This window comes from Guillardia theta, assembly GCF_000315625.1.
Source record: "Guillardia theta CCMP2712 unplaced genomic scaffold GUITHscaffold_54, whole genome shotgun sequence".
NCBI classification, from domain to species: Eukaryota; class Cryptophyceae; order Pyrenomonadales; family Geminigeraceae; genus Guillardia; species Guillardia theta.
Window position 1 is genome coordinate 286189 of NW_005434620.1, and position 25594 is coordinate 311782.

General features: G+C 55.2%; 10 protein-coding genes across 10 annotated transcripts; 5 read left to right on the top strand and 5 right to left on the bottom strand.

Moving 5' to 3' along the window:
* Nucleotides 1–129: 129 nt before the first annotated feature.
* Nucleotides 130–1282, top strand: GUITHDRAFT_141412 (hypothetical protein; the record flags this gene model as incomplete). Its single annotated transcript, XM_005829132.1, has 5 exons — nt 130–606; nt 663–824; nt 879–971; nt 1023–1112; nt 1163–1282. The coding sequence occupies 5 exons, from the start codon at nt 130–132 to the stop codon at nt 1280–1282; spliced, it is 942 nt and encodes a 313-aa protein (XP_005829189.1).
* Nucleotides 1283–1300: 18 nt separating this feature from the next.
* Nucleotides 1301–1698, bottom strand: GUITHDRAFT_153627 (hypothetical protein). The gene is made up of 3 exons (XM_005829133.1): nt 1617–1698; nt 1496–1571; nt 1301–1414 (listed from the first exon to the last, which is right to left on the bottom strand). Exons 1-3 carry the CDS (start codon nt 1692–1694, stop codon nt 1392–1394), a joined length of 177 nt encoding a protein of 58 aa, XP_005829190.1. The 5' UTR covers nt 1695–1698; the 3' UTR covers nt 1301–1391.
* Nucleotides 1699–3352: 1654 nt separating this feature from the next.
* On the top strand, nt 3353–4076 carry GUITHDRAFT_153628 (hypothetical protein). The gene has a single exon (XM_005829134.1). It carries the CDS (start codon nt 3618–3620, stop codon nt 3999–4001), a length of 384 nt encoding a protein of 127 aa, XP_005829191.1. The 5' UTR covers nt 3353–3617; the 3' UTR covers nt 4002–4076.
* Nucleotides 4077–4253: 177 nt separating this feature from the next.
* On the bottom strand, nt 4254–7522 carry GUITHDRAFT_141414 (hypothetical protein; the record flags this gene model as incomplete). The annotated part of the gene is made up of 13 exons (XM_005829135.1): nt 4254–4316; nt 4364–4460; nt 4511–4739; nt 4785–4860; nt 4907–5275; nt 5484–5921; nt 6160–6557; nt 6620; nt 6718–6841; nt 6903–6961; nt 7010–7187; nt 7234–7415; nt 7493–7522. The coding sequence occupies 13 exons, from the start codon at nt 7520–7522 to the stop codon at nt 4254–4256; spliced, it is 2244 nt and encodes a 747-aa protein (XP_005829192.1).
* A 703-nt stretch (nt 7523–8225) lies between these two features.
* GUITHDRAFT_141415 (hypothetical protein) lies at nt 8226–8942 on the bottom strand (the record flags this gene model as incomplete). The annotated part of the gene is made up of 1 exon (XM_005829136.1): nt 8226–8942. The coding sequence occupies one exon, from the start codon at nt 8940–8942 to the stop codon at nt 8226–8228; it is 717 nt and encodes a 238-aa protein (XP_005829193.1).
* A 2071-nt stretch (nt 8943–11013) lies between these two features.
* GUITHDRAFT_141416 (hypothetical protein) lies at nt 11014–11787 on the top strand (the record flags this gene model as incomplete). Its single annotated transcript, XM_005829137.1, has 1 exon — nt 11014–11787. One exon carries the CDS (start codon nt 11014–11016, stop codon nt 11785–11787), a length of 774 nt encoding a protein of 257 aa, XP_005829194.1.
* Nucleotides 11788–12573: 786 nt separating this feature from the next.
* GUITHDRAFT_74169 (hypothetical protein) lies at nt 12574–14145 on the top strand (the record flags this gene model as incomplete). Its single annotated transcript, XM_005829138.1, has 1 exon — nt 12574–14145. One exon carries the CDS (start codon nt 12574–12576, stop codon nt 14143–14145), a length of 1572 nt encoding a protein of 523 aa, XP_005829195.1.
* Nucleotides 14146–14902: 757 nt separating this feature from the next.
* Nucleotides 14903–16846, bottom strand: GUITHDRAFT_74106 (hypothetical protein; the record flags this gene model as incomplete). Its single annotated transcript, XM_005829139.1, has 8 exons — nt 14903–15003; nt 15055–15163; nt 15221–15265; nt 15316–15396; nt 15443–16414; nt 16464–16553; nt 16600–16647; nt 16709–16846. 8 exons carry the CDS (start codon nt 16844–16846, stop codon nt 14903–14905), a joined length of 1584 nt encoding a protein of 527 aa, XP_005829196.1.
* Nucleotides 16847–17542: 696 nt separating this feature from the next.
* On the top strand, nt 17543–20435 carry GUITHDRAFT_111780 (hypothetical protein; the record flags this gene model as incomplete). Its single annotated transcript, XM_005829140.1, has 12 exons — nt 17543–17659; nt 17740–17779; nt 17828–17899; nt 17987–18047; nt 18097–19142; nt 19200–19307; nt 19358–19475; nt 19522–19636; nt 19690–19746; nt 19801–19923; nt 20052–20143; nt 20273–20435. 12 exons carry the CDS (start codon nt 17543–17545, stop codon nt 20433–20435), a joined length of 2112 nt encoding a protein of 703 aa, XP_005829197.1.
* A 3767-nt stretch (nt 20436–24202) lies between these two features.
* GUITHDRAFT_164194 (hypothetical protein) lies at nt 24203–25319 on the bottom strand (the record flags this gene model as incomplete). Its single annotated transcript, XM_005829141.1, has 9 exons — nt 24203–24305; nt 24352–24396; nt 24460–24541; nt 24600–24636; nt 24692–24728; nt 24786–24822; nt 24881–24918; nt 24996–25047; nt 25231–25319. 9 exons carry the CDS (start codon nt 25317–25319, stop codon nt 24264–24266), a joined length of 459 nt encoding a protein of 152 aa, XP_005829198.1. The 3' UTR covers nt 24203–24263.
* Between the last annotated feature and the right edge of the window lie 275 nt (nt 25320–25594).

Consider the following 25594-nt stretch of genomic DNA (forward strand, 5'->3'; position numbering starts at 1 on the left):
ACTTTCAGGGTCTCTTCTCTCCATATTTATCTCTTTCCCCTTTCGCTACATTTCCCTCCAGGTTCTCTACACGCAGTGGACCCCTCTTCAAAGTGACCTGCTAGGGAAAACCTCCTGACTCGCTCCTTCATGGCTTCCTGTACGTTTACGAGGCAAGTCTCTCACTTTGGGATGCGGTCCAACCCATCCAGCCAAAACTCCAGAGAGGCTTCTCCTGTTCCAGATCATGAGAAATCCGTCGGATCTCCCTTGCGCAAACGGCAAACAGCCACGAAATACTCGATTGCCAAGGAGACGGACACTGATGATGAGAAGGAGAACGTCCCGAACAGCGACCCCGACTCTCAAGAATCCTTCAGCTCCTCCAGGCAGAACAAGGGCATGGACAAGAATTATACGAGCACCATCTCAAACGAGAACGAGGGAAAGGACAACGAGAACGTGTCTGATTCCGAGAACGAAAGAGACCTCACTGCCTCCAAGGCTCCAGAAGATGAGATCAATGGTGAAGCAGACAAAGACACATCCATTGTTGAAGAAACTCCCCCCAAGGCTTCGAACAAAGTCTCGCCCGCGAAAGATTTTGAAGATACTGTGCCTCTGAATGTAGCTTTCATTTGCTTTGTAACGTATGCAAACTAACCCTTAGTCTCTTGCGACAGGTTGGTGAGGTTCCTTTTCTACCGGGAAACTTTTCTGCTCTCGAACCATCCTCAGACTGGACATCAGATGTTCCGAGTATCACCAACATCATGAACAGAGTGCAGGGCATCAATGAAACGGCCCAAGAGATTGGCGTACGCAGCTTGAAGTTGCAGAGTGAGGTGAGATTTTGTTTCGACTGATTGAAATGCAATGAATCTGACAGTATTGTGTAGATCAATACCGTGAAGAAAATAGTTAGCAGCCGCGCTGAGATCGATTCTGAGCATGAAAAACTTATGAAGGCAAGGGAGGCTGAGCTATCAGATGTATGTCACCTATCAGATCTAAACAAAAAGCATTGACCGTTTTGTTGTCAGCTTCACAAGTGCAAATCTGACTACGAGGTCGCCGCTGCGAATCTGAAAAGAGCTCAAGAAAAATTTGATGAAGGAGAAATGTTGCGCTCGGTTCGTTCAGAACGGATTGAAAATGATGCGCAAAGTGACAAACATGGCAGGCAACGAAGTTCCGGAAGGAACAAATGGATTCCACGATTGCTGATGCACGAGCTCGTGTAAGCGAGTCTTTGAAAAGCCTCAAAGAGATTGTATACACAATTTTCGGAACGAATTCATAAACCAGCGCCGTATTGTGCTAACTTGACACAGGAAAATTTACTAAGAATATTGGAGTGCTGCAAAATGTGGCTTGGAATAAATCTTCCATTCCATCATTTAAGAATCTGTTCATCCGAAGATAGCCTTCATGTCTGATGCAAACAAAGTCAGAGGTGAATCGATCCATTCTCATCAGCATGACAAAAATTATTCAGAGGCGATGGCCGCCATACCAGCAGAGTGGCCTGAAACCCTGTGCTTGTGACCCGTCACTCTGGATGGATCATCCCTGTAGGAGGGATCGGAAGGCTGCAAGCTCATCAGTATAGAAACCATCCCTTGTCATGACCAGACCGTATGCATTCCAGCGAAATAAGTGTTGTCAGATCCCTGCTTGGCAGGAAGAGCAGCATTCCACAAAATCGAGAGCATCTCTGCACCAGGATCTTTAGTCGATGAAAGTCATCCAATGAAGTTTCAGCAACGTCCAAACCCATCAAGCACAAACCATTGAGAGAACTTGTTATCTCTACATATTCATTCTACGAATAGATAAAGCACGTAAAATGCGAAAAACAAATCATCTTTCTAGCTTATCGCAATTCGAGAGCAAAAAATGTGCTTATCGAGCTCATTTCTTCCGCATGACATCGGCAGGAGATTCTTTTCTCTGACTCAATTTACCCATAACCTGCATGCAGTTTCTCTGTTACACTCATTCCAACTGCACTTCTCCTTGCATTCGGCCCTGTGCTTTCTTCCTGCACATCGATCACCACTCTCATATCTGTCCTGCTCTTTCCTGCCCCTCCTGTACTTCATACCTGATTCTCATCATGGTAACTACCACTACTGCACCTGCTGCCATTCTCCTCTCCTCACAGCAGCTCTCGCTGTCAAGCCTCCAACCCTCCCCCGCGCCATGTTTTTGTCCCTTCGATTTGTCTGTTCGCCACAAGCAAACGCGTGATGATGGCAGACCAGAAAACTCAGTGTCACACTCACTGAGTCACGCGGCCGGGCCCGGCTTCGGCGCCGAGTCCACCGGGTCTGGGCCACCGAGCCCGGCCCGCCGTCACGGTAGCGGCCGGGTGGTATCAGTCACCTGGCTTTTACTCAAACCGGCTAGCAGTGCAAATGGCAAGTTGGCAACGGTCCGACGACGGGACCGTGAGTACTGAATAGCGGTGATCAGCCTTCTCACGCACCGATGTCACGATTTGGATGACTAGGATGACAGCCGTCTGATCCGCCTGAATGTGCCTGAGACGGCGAGCCAATTGAGCTGCTGATCACCCCGCCGACTGTAAGCCTGCATTCAGCTGTCACGCTTCTATGTACGGTCAAATCAGCCCCGGCGGCAGGTACAAATTTCAAACGATAGAATGATATTTGGACATTGGATGATAATTTTCGGACCTCCGAGACCGGAATCTTGTCGACGCAAGGCCGAGTCGCAACCAGACCAAACAAGTACTTGAAACTAAGGTCGTTACGTTGATTCAGCCGAACAGTTAGGATAGGGTTTTGTATCTCGAGATTTGAAGGATTTGATTGCTCCTGCTGACATAGAGTTGGCGAGACGATGTATTTGTTGAGCACTCAGATCTCATCGTCTTGTAAAGAAGAATCAAAGACAAGTCGTTTGGAGCAAAATCATTCGTGGTTGCCCTGTGACGAAATGGAGTAAACGGGGATAGAGTTGTGAGCCGCTCGTGAGAAGTTCAGCAATTATAGGAAATGTCTGAACTTTTCACAGACTTCCGCGGAACTTGTAAAATTGAGTTATGTCACGTCCGGACGTGAGCCTGTCATCTCTGTCCTTCTTGACGTCATCATCTTCGAAAAAGCTTATTTTCATATTGTCTGGATAACCTTAACCCCTACCCCCTTCTTCTCCGCCTTGCAAAAGGTCTGATAGATGTTCCACAAGGATAGGTATTTGCTATATGTGACCTCAAGTAATTTCATTATACCTCTTCCCCTGCCCTCTCCGGTGAGCACCGGTGGGACCCCTTTACGATCATAACCATGCTTACATTCCCTGACAAAAATTTCCCTTTATCTTCCCTCCTGGCCATCAATTCCGCAGTCCCCCGCCCACCATCGAATCGACCCTGTCCTCTACTCATTGCTCTCAGTTTCCACTCTCTTCCTCCTCCCTCGTTCTCTGATCAATACATTCTTCCCACCCATCCTCTTCCTCCACTGAACCCACATCTTGCTTTACCTTCGTTCGTTCGATCTTCGGAACTCCCCGCGCTCGTACAATACTAGTCACATATGATGGCAACTGTTTCTTCATGCCCCGTCATTCAACAAAGCTTCGAACACGTCTTCAAGCTGCCCCAAAACATGGACCATCATGTATCTTTCCCAATCACCAAGAACGAGCTTTCTAAATGCATGTGCACCATCTTCATGCTGGACGACGGCGTCAAAGTCAATCATTCGCACAGCTCCGTCAAGTTTCAAGAAACTGCCAGCAGCAGGAAGAGAGACAGAGAGGATGCTCAGGCAAAGGCAGAAGAGTCCGAGGAGTCGCCATCGTCGGCATTTCGGAGCGCCTACTACGAGGCAAGGCGACAGAAGATCCGGAGGAGGATGCTGGCGGTTGCCGGGCACGTCTGCAACTGCAAGTCATCTGCTCACCATCGCACGAAACACGAGAAGTGCGACTGCGATGCTCCTCTGTGCATTTGCAAGGACCTGTCCCACGAGTTCACCAGCCTCGATTGATGCCCTGGTGTGTAAATAGATCTTGTTGCTTTTATGAATTGAGAACATCTCGTTGAAATGAATACATATGTACATCAAACCCAACTGACTTCATGCACCCTCTCCCTCTGTTTCCTCAGCATTCTTGCTGCACCTTCTTGTCTCTGACTGATCTTCTTCATCCCTTCCAAGTTCGAGGAGGCAACACTGACTTCTTCCCCTCTCCCTTCCTCCGCCACCCCTATGAACACTCCCTTACAGACCAATCAATCCTTACGAGTACTGTGGTGCCATGCTCAGATTGTTCATCATGTTCCTCATCTGCTCGCGGATCGCCTGCCTCGCTTGTGTCAACGTGCGCACGTGCGACAGAAACGTGTCACCTTGAGTCTGTCGAGCTCCTCCTGCGGCAGATCGGGCTCAGCTTCTACCGTCACGGCGCTCTTTCCTCTTCCTCCTCCATCTCCTTCCTTGCTTCCCCTACAAGCAGGCAGCATGAGAAGAGTGGATGACTTCACCTCCTCTTTCACCGGGGCTGAGCACGAGCATGCGCTAAGGCAGCAGGAGCTGCCACAACCGACGAGTTGCTCTTGAACTTTGGAGCTCCTGCTCCTGTTCCTGCTCTTGTTCCTGCTCTTGTTCCTGATCCTGCTCCTGCTCCTGTTCCTGTTCCTGCTGCTCCTCCTCCTCTCCGCGCCTCTCCACTGCTCCTCTTCGCCGGGACTCTGCCAGCGTTGCTGCCTGGTGATTTCTTGGATTCTACAAGCTTGTCAATGTCACATCCTCGATCGCATCCTCACGTACCCTCAACGATATGCTCCTCCATCCCCTGAGACAGCTTCCGAAGAGCTTCCCGGGCATTCGCAGCAAGAGCAGAGACCTGAGGCACAGGATAAGCGAAGCGAACTCTCCATCCCGCTCCTCACCTGCGACTCGATGGGGCTGGGGGCAGCCTCCGGTTGTTTCCCCTCGCTCTCCCTCCTCCTCGTCAGCTTCGGGTCTCCGTACCCCAGCCCAGTCTGCTCGAAGACGCTCGAGTCGTCCAGCTTGACTTCCCAAGAGTTCTTCCTGGAGGTCCGAGGAGAGGATCGCTCCGAGCTCCTGGTGCCCCCGAGACCGAAGTTGGACCTCACATGTTCCGCGTACGCCCGACGCCGTGCCGCCCCTCCAGCGGGAAGCATCGGCCCGCTGCCGTTGCCTCCTATCTTGCCGCGAAACTGCAGCTCGACCTCCTCTCCTCCGCTCCCGAGATTGCTTTTCAGCTTCTCGAAGTCAATGATCTTGTCTGTTGCCGCCTGTTCGTTGCGTGAGGAGCAAAGACGATGAGAAGAGGCAAGAGGGAGAGCAACGAAGGGTCATAGGAGGCGGGGGGGGAGGGAAGGGGAGGGGAAGGGGGAGGGAAGGGGAGGGGAGGGAAGGGGAGGGGGGAGCGGCATGGTAGTACCCTAACTCCGTACCCTGCGAGACCACAAAGGGGAGGGGGAGGAGGAGACTCGAATTCACCTTGATCTCATAGAGATATTCATCGGTCGTGATGGAGGGGACCGACGGACCTCGCGCGGGGCGCGGGGCTTCGCCGTCACCAAACGGTCCACTTGCGTCCCACTCAGCCGCTGCTTTCCTCGCCCTTCTCGGCCTGAACAAGTGCTTGATCCTCTTGTCCCTCCTGGAGGAAGAGGAGGAGGAGGTGCCGCTACCTCCTCCATCGGTCACGAAGAACACCTCGACCTCTCCTCCTGGTCTGTTGATGCGAACTCCAAGGTGATCGTTGAGCTTGCACTGGAGGAGAAATTTCTCCCGTCCCTCCCCTCCCCCCCCATCGCCCTTCATCTGACCATCGCTGCTCCATTCGCAGACTAGCTGCCCCGTTACCAAGTCCATCAGGCGCCCCCCGTTGTCGTTGGAGTGATTGTAGACCACGAAACCTGACGGGAGACAAACCTGGTGACATCCCTTCAGTCTGAGCCAGCGACACCATGTATCAAGGAGGAGGGGAGGGAGGAGAGAACAAGTAGGGCAGCAGGATCAGTTCGCAACATGTTACTAGACGACAGGACTGGAGGCGCCGCTGATTCCCTCGTGCTCCCTCCTCCCCTCGCTTACTCCCCCCCTTCCCCCTACCGCACACCCCAGCTCCCTTTACAGACCTCGGACAAGATAATCCCCTCCCACAACTCACCATTGCGTTGCCCTCGGCATCACAAGTCACAGCAACATCTCCGTTCCTGAACATGGCGGTGATTCGAAGATCATCCATACTGATGGCCACTGATCCGTTGGCGTATCGAGCTTCCGACAAGCCTTCTTGCCGCAGGATCAGAGCCGCCGGCCCCTTCTTTCCATACACCTCCACATGCTCTCTCCCCTCCTCTATCCCTCCCCTCCTCCTCCTCGGCTCCTCCGGCATCCCTGCCAGCTCCCGCAAGCTTGTCTCCGTGGGTTTCTTCCGAGACTGATGGCCGTCAGAGCCCTTCCCTCCGCCAGGTTTTGCCTCTCGTGGCTTCGTCTTCCTCTGCTTCGTTGGTGCCTCTGCCCCCATGGGCAGGTATCCCCACGCTCCTCTTTCGCCCCCCCTTCCTGAACGTGCGGTCGGGCATTCCTAGTCCCTTCCAGCCCTGCATCTTTCAGCACTTTCCTACCCTGGGCACAACGGATAAGTGAGAGGAGGAGGAGGAGGAGGAGGAGGAGGAGGAGGAGGGGGGGAGGGGGGAGGGAGGTCAAAACAAATGCAGCATACCTCATGGCTCAACCAGAAAGCAGCAGCAGCATCTCTCTCCTCGCTAGTGATCGCCCTTCCGTCAAGAATCTCCAACGAGGGGACGTTGTGCACAAGGAGCTTGAAATAAATTTCCGGCAGGTCCCTTCAGTAGAGCATCGTAAGGGGTCCCAACCGAATCTCTTCTCTATTCGCATGCTCTTCACCTGCAGACTGGGTTTGGCTTCAGCACCAGCTTCTTGAGGTTCGAACACGCCCCGAGGTTCTACGGCGCGTCAATGGTCGATCCATAGGCGGAGGCTGCACAACAAACCTGGATCGATTGGAGATCTCTGAAGTCGTTGTCTCGGAGCCAGAGCTCTTCGAGGTTCATAAGGTCACATATGCTCCCCAGGTTCGTCAGCTTGTTCTTGCTGAGGTTCAAGACCTCCAGGTCCTGCAGCTGCCCTATCCTCTCTACATCCAGGATTTGATTGTGCGACAGGTTCAACCTGTCAGGCATTCAGAGCTCCCACATGGCCTGCCGCTCCTTCCCACCTCATCAGGCATGATAGCTTCTGCAGCGGTGTCACGCGGTCAAGATGGTTGAAGGCGAGGTTGAGATTCTCGAGCTCTGGAGTTTCTTGGACGAGAATGGAAACGTCGTCGAGATCGTGGTTCGCCAGGTTGAGGACTGCAGTCTCTACGAGTGGTCCCGTGTCCCCAGCAAGGTCTGCAGCCTGCACAACCATTCTTTCAGAGGGAGGGACACTGATGGATCACAGCGGAGGAGAAAGAACCGAACAAGCAAACACACCTGACGGAGCGTATCATAGTCCAGCTTCATTGAAGTTTCGCTGCTGGGGACGTGACTACTCCTTCCTTGTCATGTGCAGGAGCTCTCAGAGTTGCTCTTAGCTTCTCCACATCCCCTTCAGCCCCTCCATCTCTCTTGCTGCTTCCTGCCTCCGCCCTCCTCTCCCTGGGCCATGTCCGTTGTCCGAGAGCCTTCAATTGCTCTTCCTGGATATTTCAAATTTACACCAAGTCTTTCGGATCGCTTGAATTTTGATTAAAATGTCATGATGATCAGCAATTAGCATTTACCGTGAGGCCCGGGCCCGGCCCGGCAGGCTGAGGCTCCGAGGCTGAGTAGCAGCCGCTGAGCCTGAGCCGCTGAGTACTGAGCGCGGCAGGCCCTGCAGGCTGGGCCGAGGGGCGGGGGGGGGGGGGGGGGGCGGGCCGACCGCGGCGGCGGCCGCCGGGATCAGCGGCTGAGGTCGGGCCACCGCCGCACGGGAGTGGACTCGGGAGTCAGCCCACCGTGATCCTTGTACGGTACTATGGTAAGTGACGAGTTGTCGGCCGCCCGGACACCGGCCAACATGCCGCAACGTAACCGTGGCAAAGCGGCCGGCACGTCGTCCCAGACCGTATCAGTGCAACTCCGACGCTGTGCCGGCAGTATAGTACCGTACCGTCAGTCATGATATTCACACTGACAAATTGAGCTCGCATGGCTGCACGTAACTCGCAGAATTAATATAGCATCATTTCTGACTGTCTAGCGCCATCTGCGAGTCCTCGTCTGAGCTCGACAGCCCGTTCCTCATGTAGTCCGAGATGGCGCTCGGGCTCATCTGCTGGATCCAGTCCGGGCTCCCTGACGACGAAGACCCTGTCGAGCCCTTCGCCCCTGCATGGCCGGGCTTGCGGTGAGAGGGCTTCTGCGAGCCGTCCGATGATGACGCTCCTGCTGGATTGCAGCTCGTGCTGTACTCGTCCGAGGACGGATCCAGGTCCTGGGCTTGACTGCTCGAGCCGTCCTGGCTGCTCGACTCACCCTGGCTGCTCGACTCACCTGGGCTGCTCGACCCGTCCTGCCCCGATCTGTCTCCGGATCGCTGCTCCTGACTGCTGCCGTCGTCGCTGCATCCCTCTGTCTCCATGTCCTCCCCAGCCACGGGCGAGGAGTCGTCGGCGCCCTGCATCTGCTCATGCACCATGCTCTCGTGCTTGGTCGCTGGGGTAGCAGAGGCGGCGTACGCATTGGAGGAGCTATCGAGAGGCATGAAGCCGAGCTCCTCCTGCTTGATGGCGATCCAGCGGTGAGCCGCGAGGCTTTCAGGGTAGGAAGCAGACGGCAGGTGCGGCATCGCTTGGCCGTTGGCGAAGCTCAAGCCAGGGCCACTGATACCTTGACAGCCTGCCTGCACGAGAGCTCCTGGATGTGTTTCCTCATCCCTATGCACTCCCAAGAGAGCCATGGCAAACGTCTCGTTACTGTACTGCCCGCCATAGCTCTCCCTGTCCCAGCTGCCTCGCTCGACCCTCGAAGGCGGATGACGGTCTTCAGTCTTGTGGTGAAGCAGGACACTCTGGTAGCATTGCTGGTGGCTCCCACTAGCCTCGGCCGATGTCTCGCTGCCTCGCGCGATGCTGTCCGTGACATGCGACCAGGTCCTCTGATCCCAGATGTCTCGCACGGTCTTGGCGCTGATGCCGTACTTCCTGGCGACGAAAGAGCTCTCGAGGGACTTTGGGCCGGTGATCTTGGCTCTTTCAGCGAAGATTCGACGGACCATATCGGGGGTGAGGGTTTTTCTGCGAGCAGGGGAGGGGTCAAGAGGGAAGGGGGCGTGATCAGTCATGGGTTACGACGAGGATCACAACGAATGATACAGGTTTTGGGAAATAATAATGTGGCTTTTCTGTACTTGGGGAATTGGCGCCACTTGCAAAGGTAACGTTATAGGTTTTGTTGAGATCTGTGACGATTGTGAATGTTATTGAGGCATATGAAGACGATAGTAGCTCTTACCTGTGTAAGATGTAATCTTTTTCCTGTTTTCTTATTTGTTCAACACTAGCATTTGATTGATTTTTTGGGTTTGATGCGTGAACGCGAAGTGTCAACTCAGTATGTACAAGGTTATTGTCGAAGAATTCTGTTCTTGGCAATGCTATGCATGAATTCGCTGTTCCTGTATGCGCCCAACTCGCTTCAATGCACCATGCGCGATTACTACGATTTATAAAAAGAAAACTGTGCCCGTCGAAGCGCTGCGAAACTGATGAGCGGGATTCTTCGAAAAATCTGTGGTTCAGTTCAAAATATCAAGGGAGAGTTCAAAACAATTTCAGATGATTTGTCTTTCGGGCATAGTTTTAGTATTTTTAGAAGCAGAATTATTGATAATAATTGTAACTCATTCTTAAAACTAGAAAAGATTAGTTTTAGAAGGGCATAGTTATTTTTATCATCACCCGGGTCCGAGACCCGGCGTACTCGAACTACCAGTCGGAGCCTCAGTGTACGCCGTAACCCGTACCGTACCGGCCCGGGCCGTCACTGGACTCGGACTGGCTCGGCCGGCCCGGCCGCGGCTTCAGCCACCCGGCGGAGTCCGGCTGCCGCGGCCGCGGTCGGCCGACCGCCGCTCCTCGGAGGCTCCGGGTCACCGGCAGTGAACCGCTGGGCCCGGAGCGGCCGCTGAGCCGCGCCACGGGCCCCACCGGGGCCCGGGGTCCGGGGCCTGCGGCTGTCACCCGTCGAAAACAACTTTTTTCATTGGGAATAGTTATTGCACACTCTGCTCTCCTTTCCAACACTTCAAAAATAAATAAACTTTCTTGTACTAATAAAGGGTAACAGTTATTGCACTGGTACAGAAGGGGATATTTTATTTTTCCGATCCGTCTAGTTGAGCAGGGGGAAAAACTCCTACTTATTTCGCCCATGAATGCTCTACAGACAGTAGTACCTGTGCGATGCCGGCAGTTACATCCTGAAGAAGCACAGTGAAACCAACTTGTGTGATAGATCGAACACCGTCAAAGATTGAAGCTACACCGTTACCCTGTGAGAAGGCAAGACCTAGCAAACAAATGGCTGTCAACAGATCCTTCCGTGATGTCCTTTCATGCGACTCTGAATCAATCTCAAATCTACCTCCCCCCTCTTCACATCCCATGTCTGATCACGCCCCCTTCCCTCTTGACCCCTCCCCTGCTCGCAGAAAAACCCTCACCCCCGATATGGTCCGTCGAATCTTCGCTGAAAGAGCCAAGATCACCGGCCCAAAGTCCCTCGAGAGCTCTTTCGTCGCCAGGAAGTACGGCATCAGCGCCAAGACCGTGCGAGACATCTGGGATCAGAGGACCTGGTCGCATGTCACGGACAGCATCGCGCGAGGCAGCGAGACATCGGCCGAGGCTAGTGGGAGCCACCAGCAATGCTACCAGAGTGTCCTGCTTCACCACAAGACTGAAGACCGTCATCCGCCTTCGAGGGTCGAGCGAGGCAGCTGGGACAGGGAGAGCTATGGCGGGCAGTACATGGATGAGATGATCGTGAAAGACCTCAATCGGACGGGGGGTGCTCCAATGCTCTGCGATGAGCTTCCCTCGAGCTCGGGGGACAGTCTTGAATTTTCGTCCATGGACCCGCAAACATATCAAGAGGCGCAGGCGGGGACCCAGCAGCCCTCCAACGGCCAAGCAATGCCGCACCTGCCGTCTGCTTCCTATCCTGACAGCCTCGCGGCTCACCGCTGGATCGCCATCAAGCAGGAGGAGCTCGGCTTCATGCCTCTCGACAGCTCCTCCAATGCGTACGCCGCCTCTGCTACCCCAGCGACCAAGCACGAGAGCATGGTGCATGAGCAGATGCAGGGCGCCGACGACTCCTCGCCCGTGGCTGGGGAGGACATGGAGACAGAGGGATGCAGCGACGACGGCAGCAGTCAGGAGCAGCGATCCGGAGACAGATCGGGGCAGGACGGGTCGAGCAGCGCAGGTGAGTCGAGCAGCCAGGGTGAGTCGAGCAGCCAGGACGGCTCGAGCAGTCAAGCCCAGGACCTGGATCCGTCCTCGGACGAGTACAGCACGAGCTGCAATCCAGCAGGAGCGTCATCATCGGACGGCTCGCAGAAGCCCTCTCACCGCAAGCCCGGCCATGCAGGGGCGAAGGGCTCGACAGGGTCTTCGTCGTCAGGGAGCCCGGACTGGATCCAGCAGATGAGCCCGAGCGCCATCTCGGACTACATGAGGAACGGGCTGTCGAGCTCAGACGAGGACTCGCAGATGGCGCTAGACAGCAACAAGAAATGAGCAGAAGCCGTAAAAGTATGCTTTTTCTTTTTTAAAAAAACGATTTTCCTCTTACTGATTTTTAAGTTAACTTTGAGTAAAAAAGCAGAAGTCGACCGACAAATAAACGATGGGGAAGGAGGACGGGAAAGTCAGGAAACGTGGGAGGAAATAAGAGGAAGGAGAGTTGGCACGCGAAGAGTCACAAGGAAGCGAAGGGGAGGGAGGGAGGGAGGGAGGAAGGCAGGCAGGCAGGCAGGCAGGCAGGCAGGCAGGCAGGCAGGCAGGCAGGGGAAGAGGACAGGAGAGGAGACAGGTAGGAGGTGCAAGGCAGCGGCGAACGGATTGGAGGGATTGAACAAAGGGGGAGACGAAGGAGAAGTGAAACAGAGGTTCACAGGAAGGATAGAACAACTAATGGATGCTTGCAGGTTCGCTCTCAGGCGAAGCATTCTCATGCCTGTCAATCAGAGGAGGAAGGGGAGAGTTCAAGGAGCATGGAGCGCCAACCAAGATGCTCCAAGATCTACGCACGAGCCAGCCCCACATCAGCATCTCACCGTCTCCCATGAAGGTCAGACTGTAGCAGGGGCGCGGAGACCAGTGCACTTTCAACCAGAAGCTCCCAAGAAGGAGGTGAGATCTGCTGCGCCCAAGCAAGAGCTCCTGTTTCCTACGGTCGAAAGTGACACCACGGATGAAGAGGAGGTGAAGTTTGAGCCTCTGGTCCCTCTAGATGCTCATCGCCATGGATACATCACTCCATCACAAGAGCAGATCCAGCTCTCTTGCGATGCTCAGTTGAACATGCAGCGGTTGCTGGAGCTGTCGAGTAGAGACATTCCGAGCGCGAGGGAAGACAAGAGACCCGTCATCGTGTGGTTTCGACAGGATCTCAGGCTTCATGACAACCCAGCGCTTCTCTTTGCTGCTCAGAGCGGCAGGAACGTCATCCCAGTCTTTGTGCACGTAGAACAAGACGACGAGAACTGGTTGCTCGGGGGAGCAGCCAAGTTTTGGCTCCATCAGTCTCTTACCAAGCTGTCTGAGAGCTTGGAAAGGAAGTACGGCAGCAAGCTCATCATCAGGGCTGGGAGCGACACGCTGGCTGGTCTGCTAGATGTGATGATGGAGACAGGGGCTTCTACCTTGTGCTTCAACCGAGTGTACGAGCCCTGGAAACTTGCGAGGGATGCCAAGATCGTGGAGACGCTGACGATGAATGGGCTCACATGCTCCTCCTACAAGGCGGTGGTCCTCTTCGAGCCGCTCGAGGTCGTTCCTGACAGCAAGGAAGGGCTCATGTATGGCTTCGGCTCCGTCGGCTTCTTCCTCAATGCCTGCGACGGCAAGGAGATCAGCGATCCCTTGCCTCCTCCCGAGCAACTGAGGCCCCCCAGAGCCTGGCCGGGCTCCCTGAGCATTGGCGACCTCAGGCTGTACGTGATGCCGTGCAGGAGGAACGGGCAGGTGGTGGACTGGGCGAAGGGGATGCGAGAGTTCTGGGAGTTTGGAGAGGAAGGAGCTCTGAAGGCGCTAGAGGAGTTCGTGCGGTTCGGCTGCCATCACTTTGAAGGCAGGCAGCGCTTCCGGGCGGATCGCAAGTACACAGCCGTCATCTCCCCCTATGTCCGGTTCGGGGAGCTGAGCCCGAGGCGGATTTTCCATGAGATCGTGGTGAGGCATCGGTACAAGGCCAAGACCTTCTTGCGGCGACTTGCCTGGAGGGATCTGGCGTACTGGTGCCTGTGGAAGTTCCCGACCATGGCGGACCACCCCCTCCGCCCCCAGTATGCCCATCAGACGTGGGACTACGATCAGAAGCAGCTGCGAGCCTGGCAGAGGGGCCGGACCGGCTTCCCGCTGGTAGACGCTGCGATGAGGCAGCTGTGGGTAACGGGCTGGATGCCCAACTACATGAGGCATGTCGTTGCCGGGTTCCTGATCGAACACATGAACATGCACTGGGTGGACGGGGAGAAGTGGTTTCATGACACCCTTGTGGACGCTGACGTGGCGATCAACGCCTACATGTGGCAGAACGGAGGTCACTCGGGCCTTGACCAGTGGAACTTCGTCATGCATCCTGTCTTTGCTGCCAAGAGCTGCGACCCTGAAGGCGACTATGTGCGCCGTTGGGTTCCCGAGCTCTCCAAACTCCCTCCTGAGTACATTCACTGCCCGTGGGAGGCGCCTGTTACTCTCCTTGCCTCCTCTGGCGTCGCCCTAGGGCGCAACTACCCGCACAGGATCATTGCGGACCTGGAAGGAGCGAGGACCCGTTCTCTGGCTGCGGTGAACGCGGTGAGGTGCGGGGTCGGGAAGGCGATGGTCCTCCCCGACGGGCATGAGAGGATGATCCTGCCTGATGGGAGGTGAGAATCTGCTTCCGGGGCTACTATGCTCGTGATCCTGCTCCTGCTCCTGCTGAGTCCTGTTCCTGCTTCTTCTGCTGGCCCAACCTTATCCTGCTCCTCACAAGCTACTCCTCCCCTTGCACTTGCCCATGGCCCTGTTTTTGCTTCAGCTGAATCGATCTTTCAGGCATGTTCGCCTGATCACGAGAATTGACTACCGGGAGACAGCAGCTTCTCCTATCACTCGTCAGACGCCCGACGAGAGCAGAGACCCGAGGAGGAGACCGAAGAAAGATCCCCTGAGGTGAGACGCTCCTTCTCCTCCTCTTTCCCTCCGCTTCGTTTCCTCCCGATCCTTCAGTCATGACGGTCTACTTGACCTTCTCGACGATCTTCGAACCGTGTCTGCTGCTGACTCGTTCACCCCAGCATCGCCATGGCAGACACTTTGCAAGCTTACGAGAGGATGTGTGTAAGATGACAAGCGAATTGTAGTAAACAAACAAACTGAAGGGCAAAAAAGAAGATTAAAAATAACAACACAACACAACACAACACAAGCAATCAGCGACAGAGGTCCCACAGAGGTCACTCTCCCATCACAAGAGCTAAACTAGCAGGAATACAAGAAACATGTCAGGCGTTCGGTTCGGCAGTAAGGTAGAGCATGCGCGGCATGGCCTGTGACAACATGAGCAACGGCTGTAACCTCCCGCCCTCGCCGCACCTGAAGCGACAGGATGACAGTGTGACTAACGCGGCAACCGCTACATGCCAAGTCACAAACAGGTGCGTGAGAGACAGTCAAACCTCAAGCACAAGGACGTCAGATCAGTGAAGATCGTGAGGTGTCGAGCTCCATCACTGCTGAAGTTTGTTCCTGAAGACATCAACATCAGACACGCAAGCTGTTCGTAGGATGCCAGCGTACCAGCGATGTTAAGAGACGTCAAGAGCGACATTCTTGACATTGGAATGAATGATCCGTTGGAGAGCGACTCGTTCTGACTGACATTCAGATTCCTCATTCTCGTCAGTCTCTGCAGCAGGACAAAGGTGTCACAATTTCATGAGAGCTGAGCTCCAGTCCAGCTTACCTTCAGCTCTCGCATCGCCTCATCTGTCAAACCCCCACCGCAAAGCTGTCGCAGACATCACAACCTTTCGTCGCAAACTCTCATTCGTGTTTGACCTCTAAAGACGTCAGGCTTGTCAAAAGCCCGATGTAAATGGTGCCATGATGCGTGACTTTAGCTCCGAAGAGATCAAGTTCCTAAGCATGTCGTCAGCATTTGAAGTATGCTTCTCCCGCTGATCACCTGGAGGTTTGTGAGTCCAGAAATGCAAGCTAGACCGCTGTCGGTGATGAGCCGAGAGTCGAGGTTTAGCCTCACGAGGTTAGTCAACCCCGTCACGTGTATCACTCCTGCATCGCTGACGCCAGTCGAGAACAAGTTCAAACTCTTGAGAGTCGTCAAGCCTGTCAGCAAGGCGAGTCCGGAAGAAGTCACGACGTTGTCGGACAGGTCGAGGTTCTCCAGGTTCGTCAGGTTCGCGATCGTCTGGAGGCCCCCGTTGGTCACGTGACAACAGTCGAGGTTCAGAGTCTTAAGATCCCAGAGGGAGCTGAGGTAGCCCAACCCTATGTCTGTCACTCTCGTATGTGCCAGGAGAAGAATCTTGAGGTCTGACAGGCCCCGCAAGGCCTCCAACGTCTGATCTCCGACGTGCTCGCACTGGCTGAGATCAAGCAGCTTCAGCTTCCCCAGGCTCGAGAGCTCCACCAGTGCAGAGGTTGCGCCAACTTTGCAGGAACACATGCGAAGACTCTCGAGCTGAGTCAAGGAGCAGAGGGCCTGCAGCCCATCCTCCGTGAACGGGCATGCGCACACGTTCAGCCTCTTGAGCCGGGGAAGGCTTCGCAAGCTCTCGAAGCTGTCGTCGTCGGCGTTCGTCCACCCGAGGTTGAGGATGCGAAGGTTCGTCAGCTTCTCCAAACTCTCGATGCCCTCAGAGTCCAGCCTGGTCAGCCGCTCGAGGTTCAAGTCCGTCATCCGCACTAGCTGCGAAAGGCAGCTCACACCGGACGAAGCCATCCTGGTGCAAGCAGAAACAGACAAGTGCGAGAGAGACGAAAGCTCTCCTATCACCTCCAACGTGGCATCTCCTAATCTGAGACAATTCTCCAACTTGATGGACCTCAGCGATTGTAGCGATCTCAACCTTGAGATGCCCTCGTCGGTGACGTGTATACAATTGCTCATATCCAACCTTGTAAGGGCATGAAAGCTCTGAAACTTCATCGTCAGCAGGCTGAACTTGCTGTTCAAGTCTGTCTACCTCTCCCAAGACTTCCAGCCAGTCGTCAGCAATTAGCGGATACGCGAACAAGGAAGCGTCGCAGATTCTTGAAAGGAGGGGGAGGTGGGACTACTTAAGAGTTTAGATCATGTATCTTGTGGAGACTAGAAATGACCTTCTCAAGTCGCCTGCTGTATGCCAGACTGTCGAACAGCGCCTGAACCTTGAGAGAAACCATCACAAAATCTTCAACCAAAGTCGATACAAGTCAGCCTGCTACGTACCATCTCATTCGGAATCCCGTCCAATGAGGTGTAACAGTGCATGTTCTCGGATATGCTTCTGATACACCATTCTGTTAAACTTGGAGGTCCGCTTGCTGCCCTGATCGTCCTCTGCAACAACCATGTCACACAGAACATCTCTTGACCTCCTGCTCTCTTGTACCAAGATCCTCGGACGGGAGTAGTGCGAGTTTTCTTCATCTTCACTGTCTGGGTCGGAGACCTGGCCATTGTTCTGGAGGCTCAACAAGTAAGCAAGGGCAAGCCTGGCATCAAGAGCTCCTACCCCTGTGCCTCGTTTCAAGATGCTGCTGCAGGATGAACCCATCTTGTTCAGACTCGCCTATCCTTTACCGCGCCACCCGGAGCGGATGAAATGGTCGCGCTTCAGCAGGGGATCTGAGCCGGGGGGTAACGAGAAGAAGAGCATGAGAACGAAGATGAGGAGGAAGATGAGTAGCAGTGGGAGGAGGAGGAAGCAGGCGGTAAGGGAGGGGAGGAGGAGGAGGAGGAGGAGGAGGTCAGGGCAGCCGCCATCGACCGTAGCCGCATTGGCTGTTGCAACCCAAGATCCACAAACAAAAAAAAGAAAAAAGAACAAGAAATAGCGAGAGAATCTGTAAAAGGCAGGACCGGCCCGCATGGTGGAAGATTGGAGGAGCGACGGGGGGCAGGGACGGAGCAACGAGCGGTTGGACGAGGAAGAGAAGTGAGAAGAGGAAGAGAGGTAGAGGTAGATCTTGCACTCAAGGAGGAGGAGGATCTCTGCGGTCGTTGCATGCAAGTCGGGGGACGGTGGGATAGTTCTTCAATGTCGGTGGGCCTTATCAGAGCATGGGCCGATGTGAAGTGAAGGGACGCGGCTTGTCATCTGAGTCTGCTGCTTACGACTCCTCCATCGTTCTGGCTGTTGCATGTAAGACAGACAGCGACATTGGTGCATGGGATGATGTCAGTGCATGACGCGCAAGATGGGGATCGATAGACTAAGACTCTCGCTAAGTTTGCTCGTTCTCCTTGCTCGTTTGCAGACTTGTTTGCCTGCGAGGGAAGAGACTTCGATTCTTCCTGGTATGTTTCCTGCGAGCAGAGGGAGCGATCTGACGTTGCTCATGGCAGCCTGTGCTCCTCCTGCGCTGGCGGCGGCAAAGACGTTGGTCGCTGGTCAGAGTTCAAATCGCGGCGCCCAAGGTGAGAACACCTCGTGTCATCATGAGCAAACTGACAGCTGCTTGTTCTGTCTGTTGTGCTCCCCTGCATGGCTCATGTCTTGTTCAGCACGCCAAGGAATCCTGCGCCCTTCTACCGGAGTACTCGAGGACGAGATCTTGCGCACCGGGTGAGTTTGATGGACCTCAGCTGACCTCTCGGTGATGCGGTTTAACCAGGTCTGTGATCTTTGGGTTCGGAGCGAACGATGCTGGTCAGCTTGCGGTCGGAGACATCAAGGGCAGATTCTTTCCTGCCATGGTCCAGGGAGGGGTCTCAGTCGCTACTGAGGATGATCCCAAGGTCGTGACCGGAGCTCCGATCGTCTCGATATCGTCAGGAGGGTTCCACACGCTCCTGCTAGATGCTGAGGGCTCCGTGTTTGCCGTCGGGGAGAACTTTCATGGGCAGTTGGGATGCGGCAGGAGGCACCTGGCAAGCGTGATCCCTCGACACTGCAGTGTGGACATCAACAACCGCTCCCTGCCTCCGATGCGATCGGTCTCAGCCAGCCTGAGGCATTCGCTGCTGCTCTCAAGGGATGGAAGGTTGGACTCTTTGCTCCCTCCTCCTTGTGCCTTCCTCCCTCCTCCTTGCACCTTCCTGCTTACTCTCCCTATCTTCCCCACTTTTCCCTCATGTGCCCTCTGCGATAGCTTGACGGTATGGCAAAGGGTGTTCGCTTGCGGTTGTGGGAAGAAAGGAAAGCTCGGGTTTGACGCACAGTCGGATGTCAGCATGCCGCGAGAGATGAAGACCTTCAAGCTGGCTCTGAGGAGGACGAGGAGGCCGATGGGGGTCACCAAGGATGGGTATCTGATCGACGAAGAAGAGTTTTCGAGTGACGTTCAGGAGTATCACTCTCAGTACTGGAAGAAAGACACAAAACTCAAGTTATGGCATAATGCGAGTGGCCTGTTCGACATGACTAGCAAGAAGAGGAGGAAATTCTTCGGAGTGGAGGATGAGCCAGAGAGGACGTTGAAGAAAGTGCGGAGGAAGCTCGATAGGGGGAAACCTTGGAAAGCGAGCATTTGGGAAGTTTACAACGTCATGCTGCTGCTGCAGGAGAAGCAGGCGAAAAAGGCGATCGAGGAGGACTGGAGAAGAAAAGTTGAGGACGACCTGAAGCCTGTTGAGGGGGAACAGCTGCAGAACCTGACTGCGGCTTTCAACAACAGTGTGAACTTGTTGAACGCTGTGCTGAGCAACGCGACCATGGAAGGTGTGATGTGTTCAAGGTCTGATGCCCCTGGATTCCCTGACCGACTTTGTGTCTCAGACGGCTGCGCGGAGTTAGAGAGGCAGAGAGCCCTGAACTCCCTAACTGAAGAGGAGATGGAGATTTGCTCGAGGATGAACATCTCAGCGGTGTTGAACAAGTACAAGGGTACATCCAAGCACAATGCTCTCTCCCCTGCCCTCTGACGCGCTCTTCAGGAGCACAACCTGGACCCAACATGTCTAGGGATCTGCTTATGGACCTCTGGCAGGAATACTACGAGCAGCTGCCGATCAAGTTGAACGTGACGTGTACTTTCTGTCGCTGCAGGAAAGTGTTGTGCACAGGGAGATGGTGTTTGTTGCGTTGACTCTGTCTGCAGAAATCCTTTCTCTGTCTACCATGAGGACATCTTGACCAACAACATCTTCACCTGCGGTTACTGCGGGATGCAGGGGAAAGTGTTTGATAGCGCCAGCCTCTTCCTGCCGCCCAAGGTTGCCATACCTCGTGACATTTCCCTTGTCGATTCACTTCGTTTTCTCTGCAGCACTCTCTCCCTGAAAACCATGGCAGCGGCACGCATTCAGAACAGAGCCGGGCTCTGGTGATTGTTCTGTGTACTGACACCCCGACTTGCTCTGATGACGTGGCACTGAAGATTCACCACGACTTTGTTGCCCCCCCCCATAGTTCAGACGACAATTCCGACGAGGAAAGTTCCATTTGTGATAGGATAGCTCTCGCTCCACTCGATTTTGGGATAGTCTCCGAATACAGCGAGGTGAGGAGGAGGAGGAGGAGAGCAAGGAGCAGGAGCAGGAGCAGGAGCAGGAGGAGGAGGACAAAGTGCAAGAGGACAAGGACGAGGAGGACGAGGAGACTATCTAGCATCTTTGATTGTTTGTCAAGGAATCTTTGGTGGAAGAATGCGTGAAGGAGGAGGATATTGAGCGATTGAAGGAAGGCAAACAGAAAGAGATTGTGATGGGACAAGGAACAAGGTCAGTCCTTCCATCAAACCCTCCTCCTCCTCCACCTTCTCATCCTCCTCTCCCTGCTCCTCCATTCCTATCTCTGCCTCCTCCCTTCCATCTCCATCGCTCGTCATCCTAAGTGACGACGTTCTGCAGGGTGGAGAGGGATGAGGACGGAGATGAAGAGACCTTTACCCTCAACCCTCCTCCCAAGATCGTCGCAATCTCTGCAGGACACTCTCACTCCCTCCTCCTCGACTCCTCCGGCCGAGTCTTCTCCTGCGGCGACGGATCCTACGGCAAGCTGGGGGTGAGATAGCACCAGCCTCCTTTCATCTCTCCCGCTTCCCTCTTACCTGCCTTCTTCCTCACCTACCTTTGCTGTCCTCTCCTTTCACCCTTCTTTCCTCCCTCCCTCCCTCCCTCCCTCCCTCCCTCCCTCCCTCCCTCCCTCCCTCCCTCCCTCCCTCCCTCCCTCCCTCCCTCCCTCCATCCATCCATCCATCCATCCATCCATCCATCCATCCATCCATCCATCTTGAGCTTCATCGTTCGCTCTCGTTCTATCTCATCTTTCCAACTCACTCGCGCTTGTGCTCATCACGCGCGCAGCATGGCGACGACTCTGACCGTCACTTCCCAACTCAAATCCGAGGGATCCCAAGAATCGCCGCAATATCTGCTGGAGGGCAGCACTCGCTGCTGCTGAGCAGGTAGGCTCATTCCTGTGTCAACGAGGAGAAGAAGGAGGAGGAGAGCGAGGAGCAGAAAGGAGATGAGGAGACAGAGGGGGCGGGAAAGATGAAGTTTGTTTGAGTGCCGAGGTTTTAAGATATTCGTCGTGAGAGGAGGAGGAGGAGGAGGAGGACGGGGAATGGGGGGACAGCATCGAGAGGGAGGAGGATTGGTCAAGAAGTAGTCGACTGCAGGAGTTGGTGGAGATAGTGGAGGAGGAGGAGGAAGAGTAAAAGGGATGTTGAAGTATGTTCCTTGCAGGAAGGGGACTGTGTTTGGTTTCGGGCAGGGGACGATGGGGCAACTCGGTCTTGATGACGGGAGAGATTATTTCTTTCCGACGTGCGTCATGACGCAACCGCCGGTGATCGCGATCTCAGGTACGAGGTCTGAATGGGAAAGAGGAGGAGAAGAAGAGGAGGGAGGAGGGAGAGGGGGAGGGAGGAGGGAGAGGGGGAGGGAAGAGCGAGAAGGAGGAGGATGAGAGGAGATTCAGTCGCAGGAAGTGGTAGCAGTAGTAGGCAGTAGGTAGTAGGTAGGAGTAGCAGGAGGAGGGTAGTAGGAGGAGGGTAGTAGGAGGAAGAAGAGCGAAGACTGAGGAGGGTTGTTACGGGGTGAAAAGATTGACCTTGAGTTGTTTCACAGCTGGTGGATCGCACTCGCTGTGCTTGGATGAGACAGGAACTGTCTTCGGTGCGCTCAACTTTCCCTCTGATCCCTCCGTCCCCACCACCACCCCTCCGTCCGTCCATCCCTCCCTCCCTCGCCCTCCCTCGCCCTCCCTCCCTCTCCCTCCGTCCCCACCACCACCCCTCCGTCCATCTATCCCTCCCTCCCTCCCTCCCTCCCTCCCTCTCCTCCCTCCCTCCCTCCCTCCCTCCCTCCCTCCCTCCCTCCCTTTCCTCTCCCTCTTCCGTTCCCTTTGCTCCTTCTCTTCCTCCTTCCCTTCCTCCTTTTCTTCCCTTTTGCCCCCTCTGCTTCCTCTCTCTGGCCTTCCCTGCTTTCTACCTGTTTTCTCCCCTCGTTCGTTACCTCTTCCTTCTCATCTTTTTCATCCTCTCCGACCTCGCTCTCCCCTCATCGCTGATGTAATATTTGGCGGCAGCCTTTGGGCACGGGCAGTACGGCAAGCTCGGGCTGGGTGACGTCGAGAATCGATACTTCCCCGAGGTCAGCAGCACAGGAAGATCCGTGGAATACTCGGGGAAGGGAAGAAAGGAGAGGGAAGAAGGATGGGAGGGAGGGAGCGCAGAAGGAAGCGAGAGGAAAATGCGAGAGGGAGCGGGAGGAGGGAAACAAGGGGTGCAGGGTGAAGGAAACAGGGTAGGTAAGGAGAGGAACGACTGAGAGTCAATCCAGATGATCACAAGCACGTGCTGGACTGACATAGGAGGAGTCATCCACGAAGCGAGAGCCGTTCCTAGGTTCGCAGGTAACGGAGTGAAGAGGAGAGTGGGGAGGAAGAGGTGGGGGGGGGGTGAGATGGAGGCAGAGGGAGGAAGGAGGCGCAGGGAGGGGGGGAAGAGGGTGAGGTTTTGACGGTCTGGCGGCAGCTGTTTCTGCTGGACTTGAACACTCGCTGCTGCTCGACGTGTCGGGTCGAGTGTTTGCCTTTGGCTCCCAAGTCTCAGGCAAGTTTTGGGTTGTGAAGAGAGCAGAGTAGAGCAGAGCAGAGCAGAGCAGAGCAGAGCAGAGCAGAGCAGAGCAGAGCAGAGCAGAGCAGAGCAGAGCAGAGCAGAGCAGAGCAGAGCAGAGCAGAGCAGAGCAGGGGAGGGGAGACGGCATGAGGAGGCGGATGTCAAACAGGAGGAGAAGGAGCAGAGCGTTGGAGTGAACCAAGATGTAGAGCAGGGCAGAGTAGAGGAGGGCACCAGGACGTCAGAGATGGGGAAAGGAGAACCGATATGGAGCAGGAGGAAGAGGAAGAGAGGAAGGTAATCGAGCATACAGGCAAGCTGGGAATGGGAGACCTGGCACATCGCTTCCTCCCTGCACAGGTGTTTCATCCTCTATGTCGCCAAGACTTCTTCAACTTCTTCACTCCTCATTCCCCCCTCCTCCGTTCTGCTGATGCTGCTGATGCTGCTGCTGCTGCTCCTCCTCCTCCTCCTCCTCCTCTCATCGCAGTCGTCATCCTGCCTGTTGACTCGCCGACTTTGAAGGTCATGGGTCTACCGAAGGCTTGTACAATCTCGACTGGACACTTCCATAGCATGGTGAGCGGGGAGGGTCTGTATGGAGATTGACAGAGGAGGAGGATGTGGAAGATAACAATGGGACATGGAGGCTATGCGGGTGGGAGAGGGAAAGAGGAGGAGGAAGGGAGGAAGAGGATGGGATGCTAGTGGAGGAGGGAGCGAGGGAGCGAGGGAGCGAGGGAGGGAATCATGAAGCTGACGCAGAGCTCAGGTTCTTGTCCGAACTTTAGACGCGGAAGTTTATCACAGACAGGCAACTTCACTCGCCATCCTCCCCTTCCTCCTCCCTCCTCATCTCCTCCAACCCTCGACTTCATCCCTCCCGATCTCTCTTAGCTTAGGCTCCTTCTCTCACTCGTTTCCTCTCCTCCTACTGCTCGACCCTCTCCTCCTCCTACCGCTTCACTCTCTCCTCCTCTGCTCTCTTGCCGGCATCACCCACTGACAAGCACCGCTCCCATCCAGTTTGTGGAAGCCGCGATCCGGTTGAACACGGAGGAAGAGAGGAGGTACATGAGATGGGAGGAAGAGATGCGAAGGAGGATGCGCTGGGAGGAAGAAGCTCGTCGAAGGTCAGAGGCGGCAGGAGGGAGGCAGTCAACTAAGACCCATCCCAGGATGATGATGCAGGAGAGCCAGCCGACGAGAGCCCAGCAACAGCATGTGCTCCCTTCTCTCCTCCTTTCCTTATCCTCCACCTTCCTCTCCCTCCATCTCTCACCTGCCCTGCCCTGCCCTCTCCTTCCCCCTCCTCCCCTGCCGTCTACTTCACCACCCCGTCATCCTTTTAACATTCATGCAGCCCAGCCCCCGTGCTCAACCCCCGTATGCCTACCCTGGCATGCCCCAGGTAAAGTCCAGCTATCCCCGAGCTGTCTCTCACCCTATCCAGCCCACGGGCTCGCGAGTCACTCCGGCCATCCCTCCGCAAGGGCCCCGACCGGGAAGCTATCCGTTCAACCCCGACGCCAGACAGTTCCCCCCAGGTAGCTTCCAGCTGACGCCCGGCTACCCTGAGCAGGCAAGTTTGTGCCGCTACAGAGCTGTGAGTGAAGAGCTGGCAGGGTCAGAGATGAGGCGGCAGGAGAAGGGGGAGAGGACAGTTCGCTCCCGCACGCGTGTTTGCTGTAATGAAAAATTGTTCATGTCGTGCCCGCAACCATGCGCAAAGATGAAGTGCGGAGACTTCCGGCAGGGAACGAGTCGGAAGGGCTTCACTCGACGCTGTCCAGGGCCCGGAGCATAAGATCTCGCTTCTGCAGCAGGGGGTCAGGGGGAGGAAGCGAGAGGCAGAGCGCCGACCGGCTGCTCGAGCATGCTGGCGAGCTCGTGGGGGAGGCGGGGGACCTACAGCGAGGTCGGTCAGGGCAAGCACAGCATGCGCGCACTGGTGGACAGGGAGGGTCTTACCTCGCTCTGCCAGAAGACTGGAGCCGGGGCCCTGGCATCTGCTCCGTACTGCAGCAAGATCTTAACTATCTCGACGTCACCCCTGCTCAGGAGGGCGATCTCAGTTGAGGGCAGGGACAGGAGCCTCCTGTCAAGGGAACCTCTGTATCGCAACATGGAGGGGCCTCTCCCCAATATCTGCAGAGAGGGCAAGAGTCAACCAACAGCGGGGAGGCGCAGAAACGTGTCCCACCGTTCTCTGCCTCAAAATCCGCCCCTGCATCCAGCAGCTGCAATGTTGTCAAGAGGAGCTGGAGGGAGGGAGGAGGAGGATCATCGAGAGTTACCAGCCTGACGCAGGCGATGCTGCGGGTGTTGATGGCGCTGGATTGGAGGGAGGAAGAGAATGAGAAGGGGCGGCAAAGAGAGGAGGGCTGAGTACCTGTGGAGTGGTGTGATCTTGAGAAGGTGGCTCTTTACCTGTCATGACACGAGCAGGAGCGTTCAGTGATGTCCGATGAACATGTCACAAGGGTATCCGATGTACAGTGCCTCACCTCAAGGTCTGGACGAGATTCAAGGAGCAGACTTAGCATCTTGACGTCTCCTCTGCAAGGGTAACAGGGTCAGGGGTCAACCTCCCCAGCCATGCTTGCCATCACTTGTGTGCGGCTATGTGTAAAGGTCTACATCCGTTCGCATTCATGACCTCATTCTGATTTTGACCTCGTTCCAGCAATCTGCAGTGACACACTGGTTTACGGGAACACAAGATCAAGTACATGCGTTTACCTCTTCACGCCTTCTATATCTCCCTTGGAAACTTCCTCCAATAGATAATCGGATAGCTGTTTCGTGGGGTTAATGACTGATATGTCCATCTTCACTTATTGGCTCTAGGGTTTCCACGACGTCATATTAAGTCTGCCTGCATAGCATGTCAGAGAAACGTTTTACCTCTTTCTCTCTCTCTTCCATGCTCCTCCTCCCTTCCCTCCCTTCCCCTCTGCTCCTCCTCCCTCCCTCCCTCCCTCCCTCCTCCTTCACCTCCCTCCCTCCCTCCCTCCCTCCCTCCCTGCCTTGGCTCCAGTCTTGGAGGTCACGAAGCTTGCCAGATCATTGAACTCTCTTCCTCCTGTTGAAGCCGGTTAAATCT

What these genes read in the sequence shown, in the direction of transcription:
- GUITHDRAFT_153628 (XM_005829134.1), top strand. Translation starts at nt 3,618, where the DNA reads ATGGACCATCATGTATCTTTCCCAATCACCAAGAACGAGCTTTCTAAA.
- GUITHDRAFT_153627 (XM_005829133.1), bottom strand. Translation starts at nt 1,694, where the DNA reads ATGCTCTCGATTTTGTGGAATGCTGCTCTTCCTGCCAAGCAGGGATCT. An exon ending in ATTTCGCTGGAATGCATACG is followed by an intron (nt 1,572 to 1,616) that starts GTCTGGTCATGA and finishes ATGAGCTTGCAG; the next exon opens with CCTTCCGATCCCTCCTACAG. An exon ending in GGTTTCAGGCCACTCTGCTG is followed by an intron (nt 1,415 to 1,495) that starts GTATGGCGGCCA and finishes TGTTTGCATCAG; the next exon opens with ACATGAAGGCTATCTTCGGA.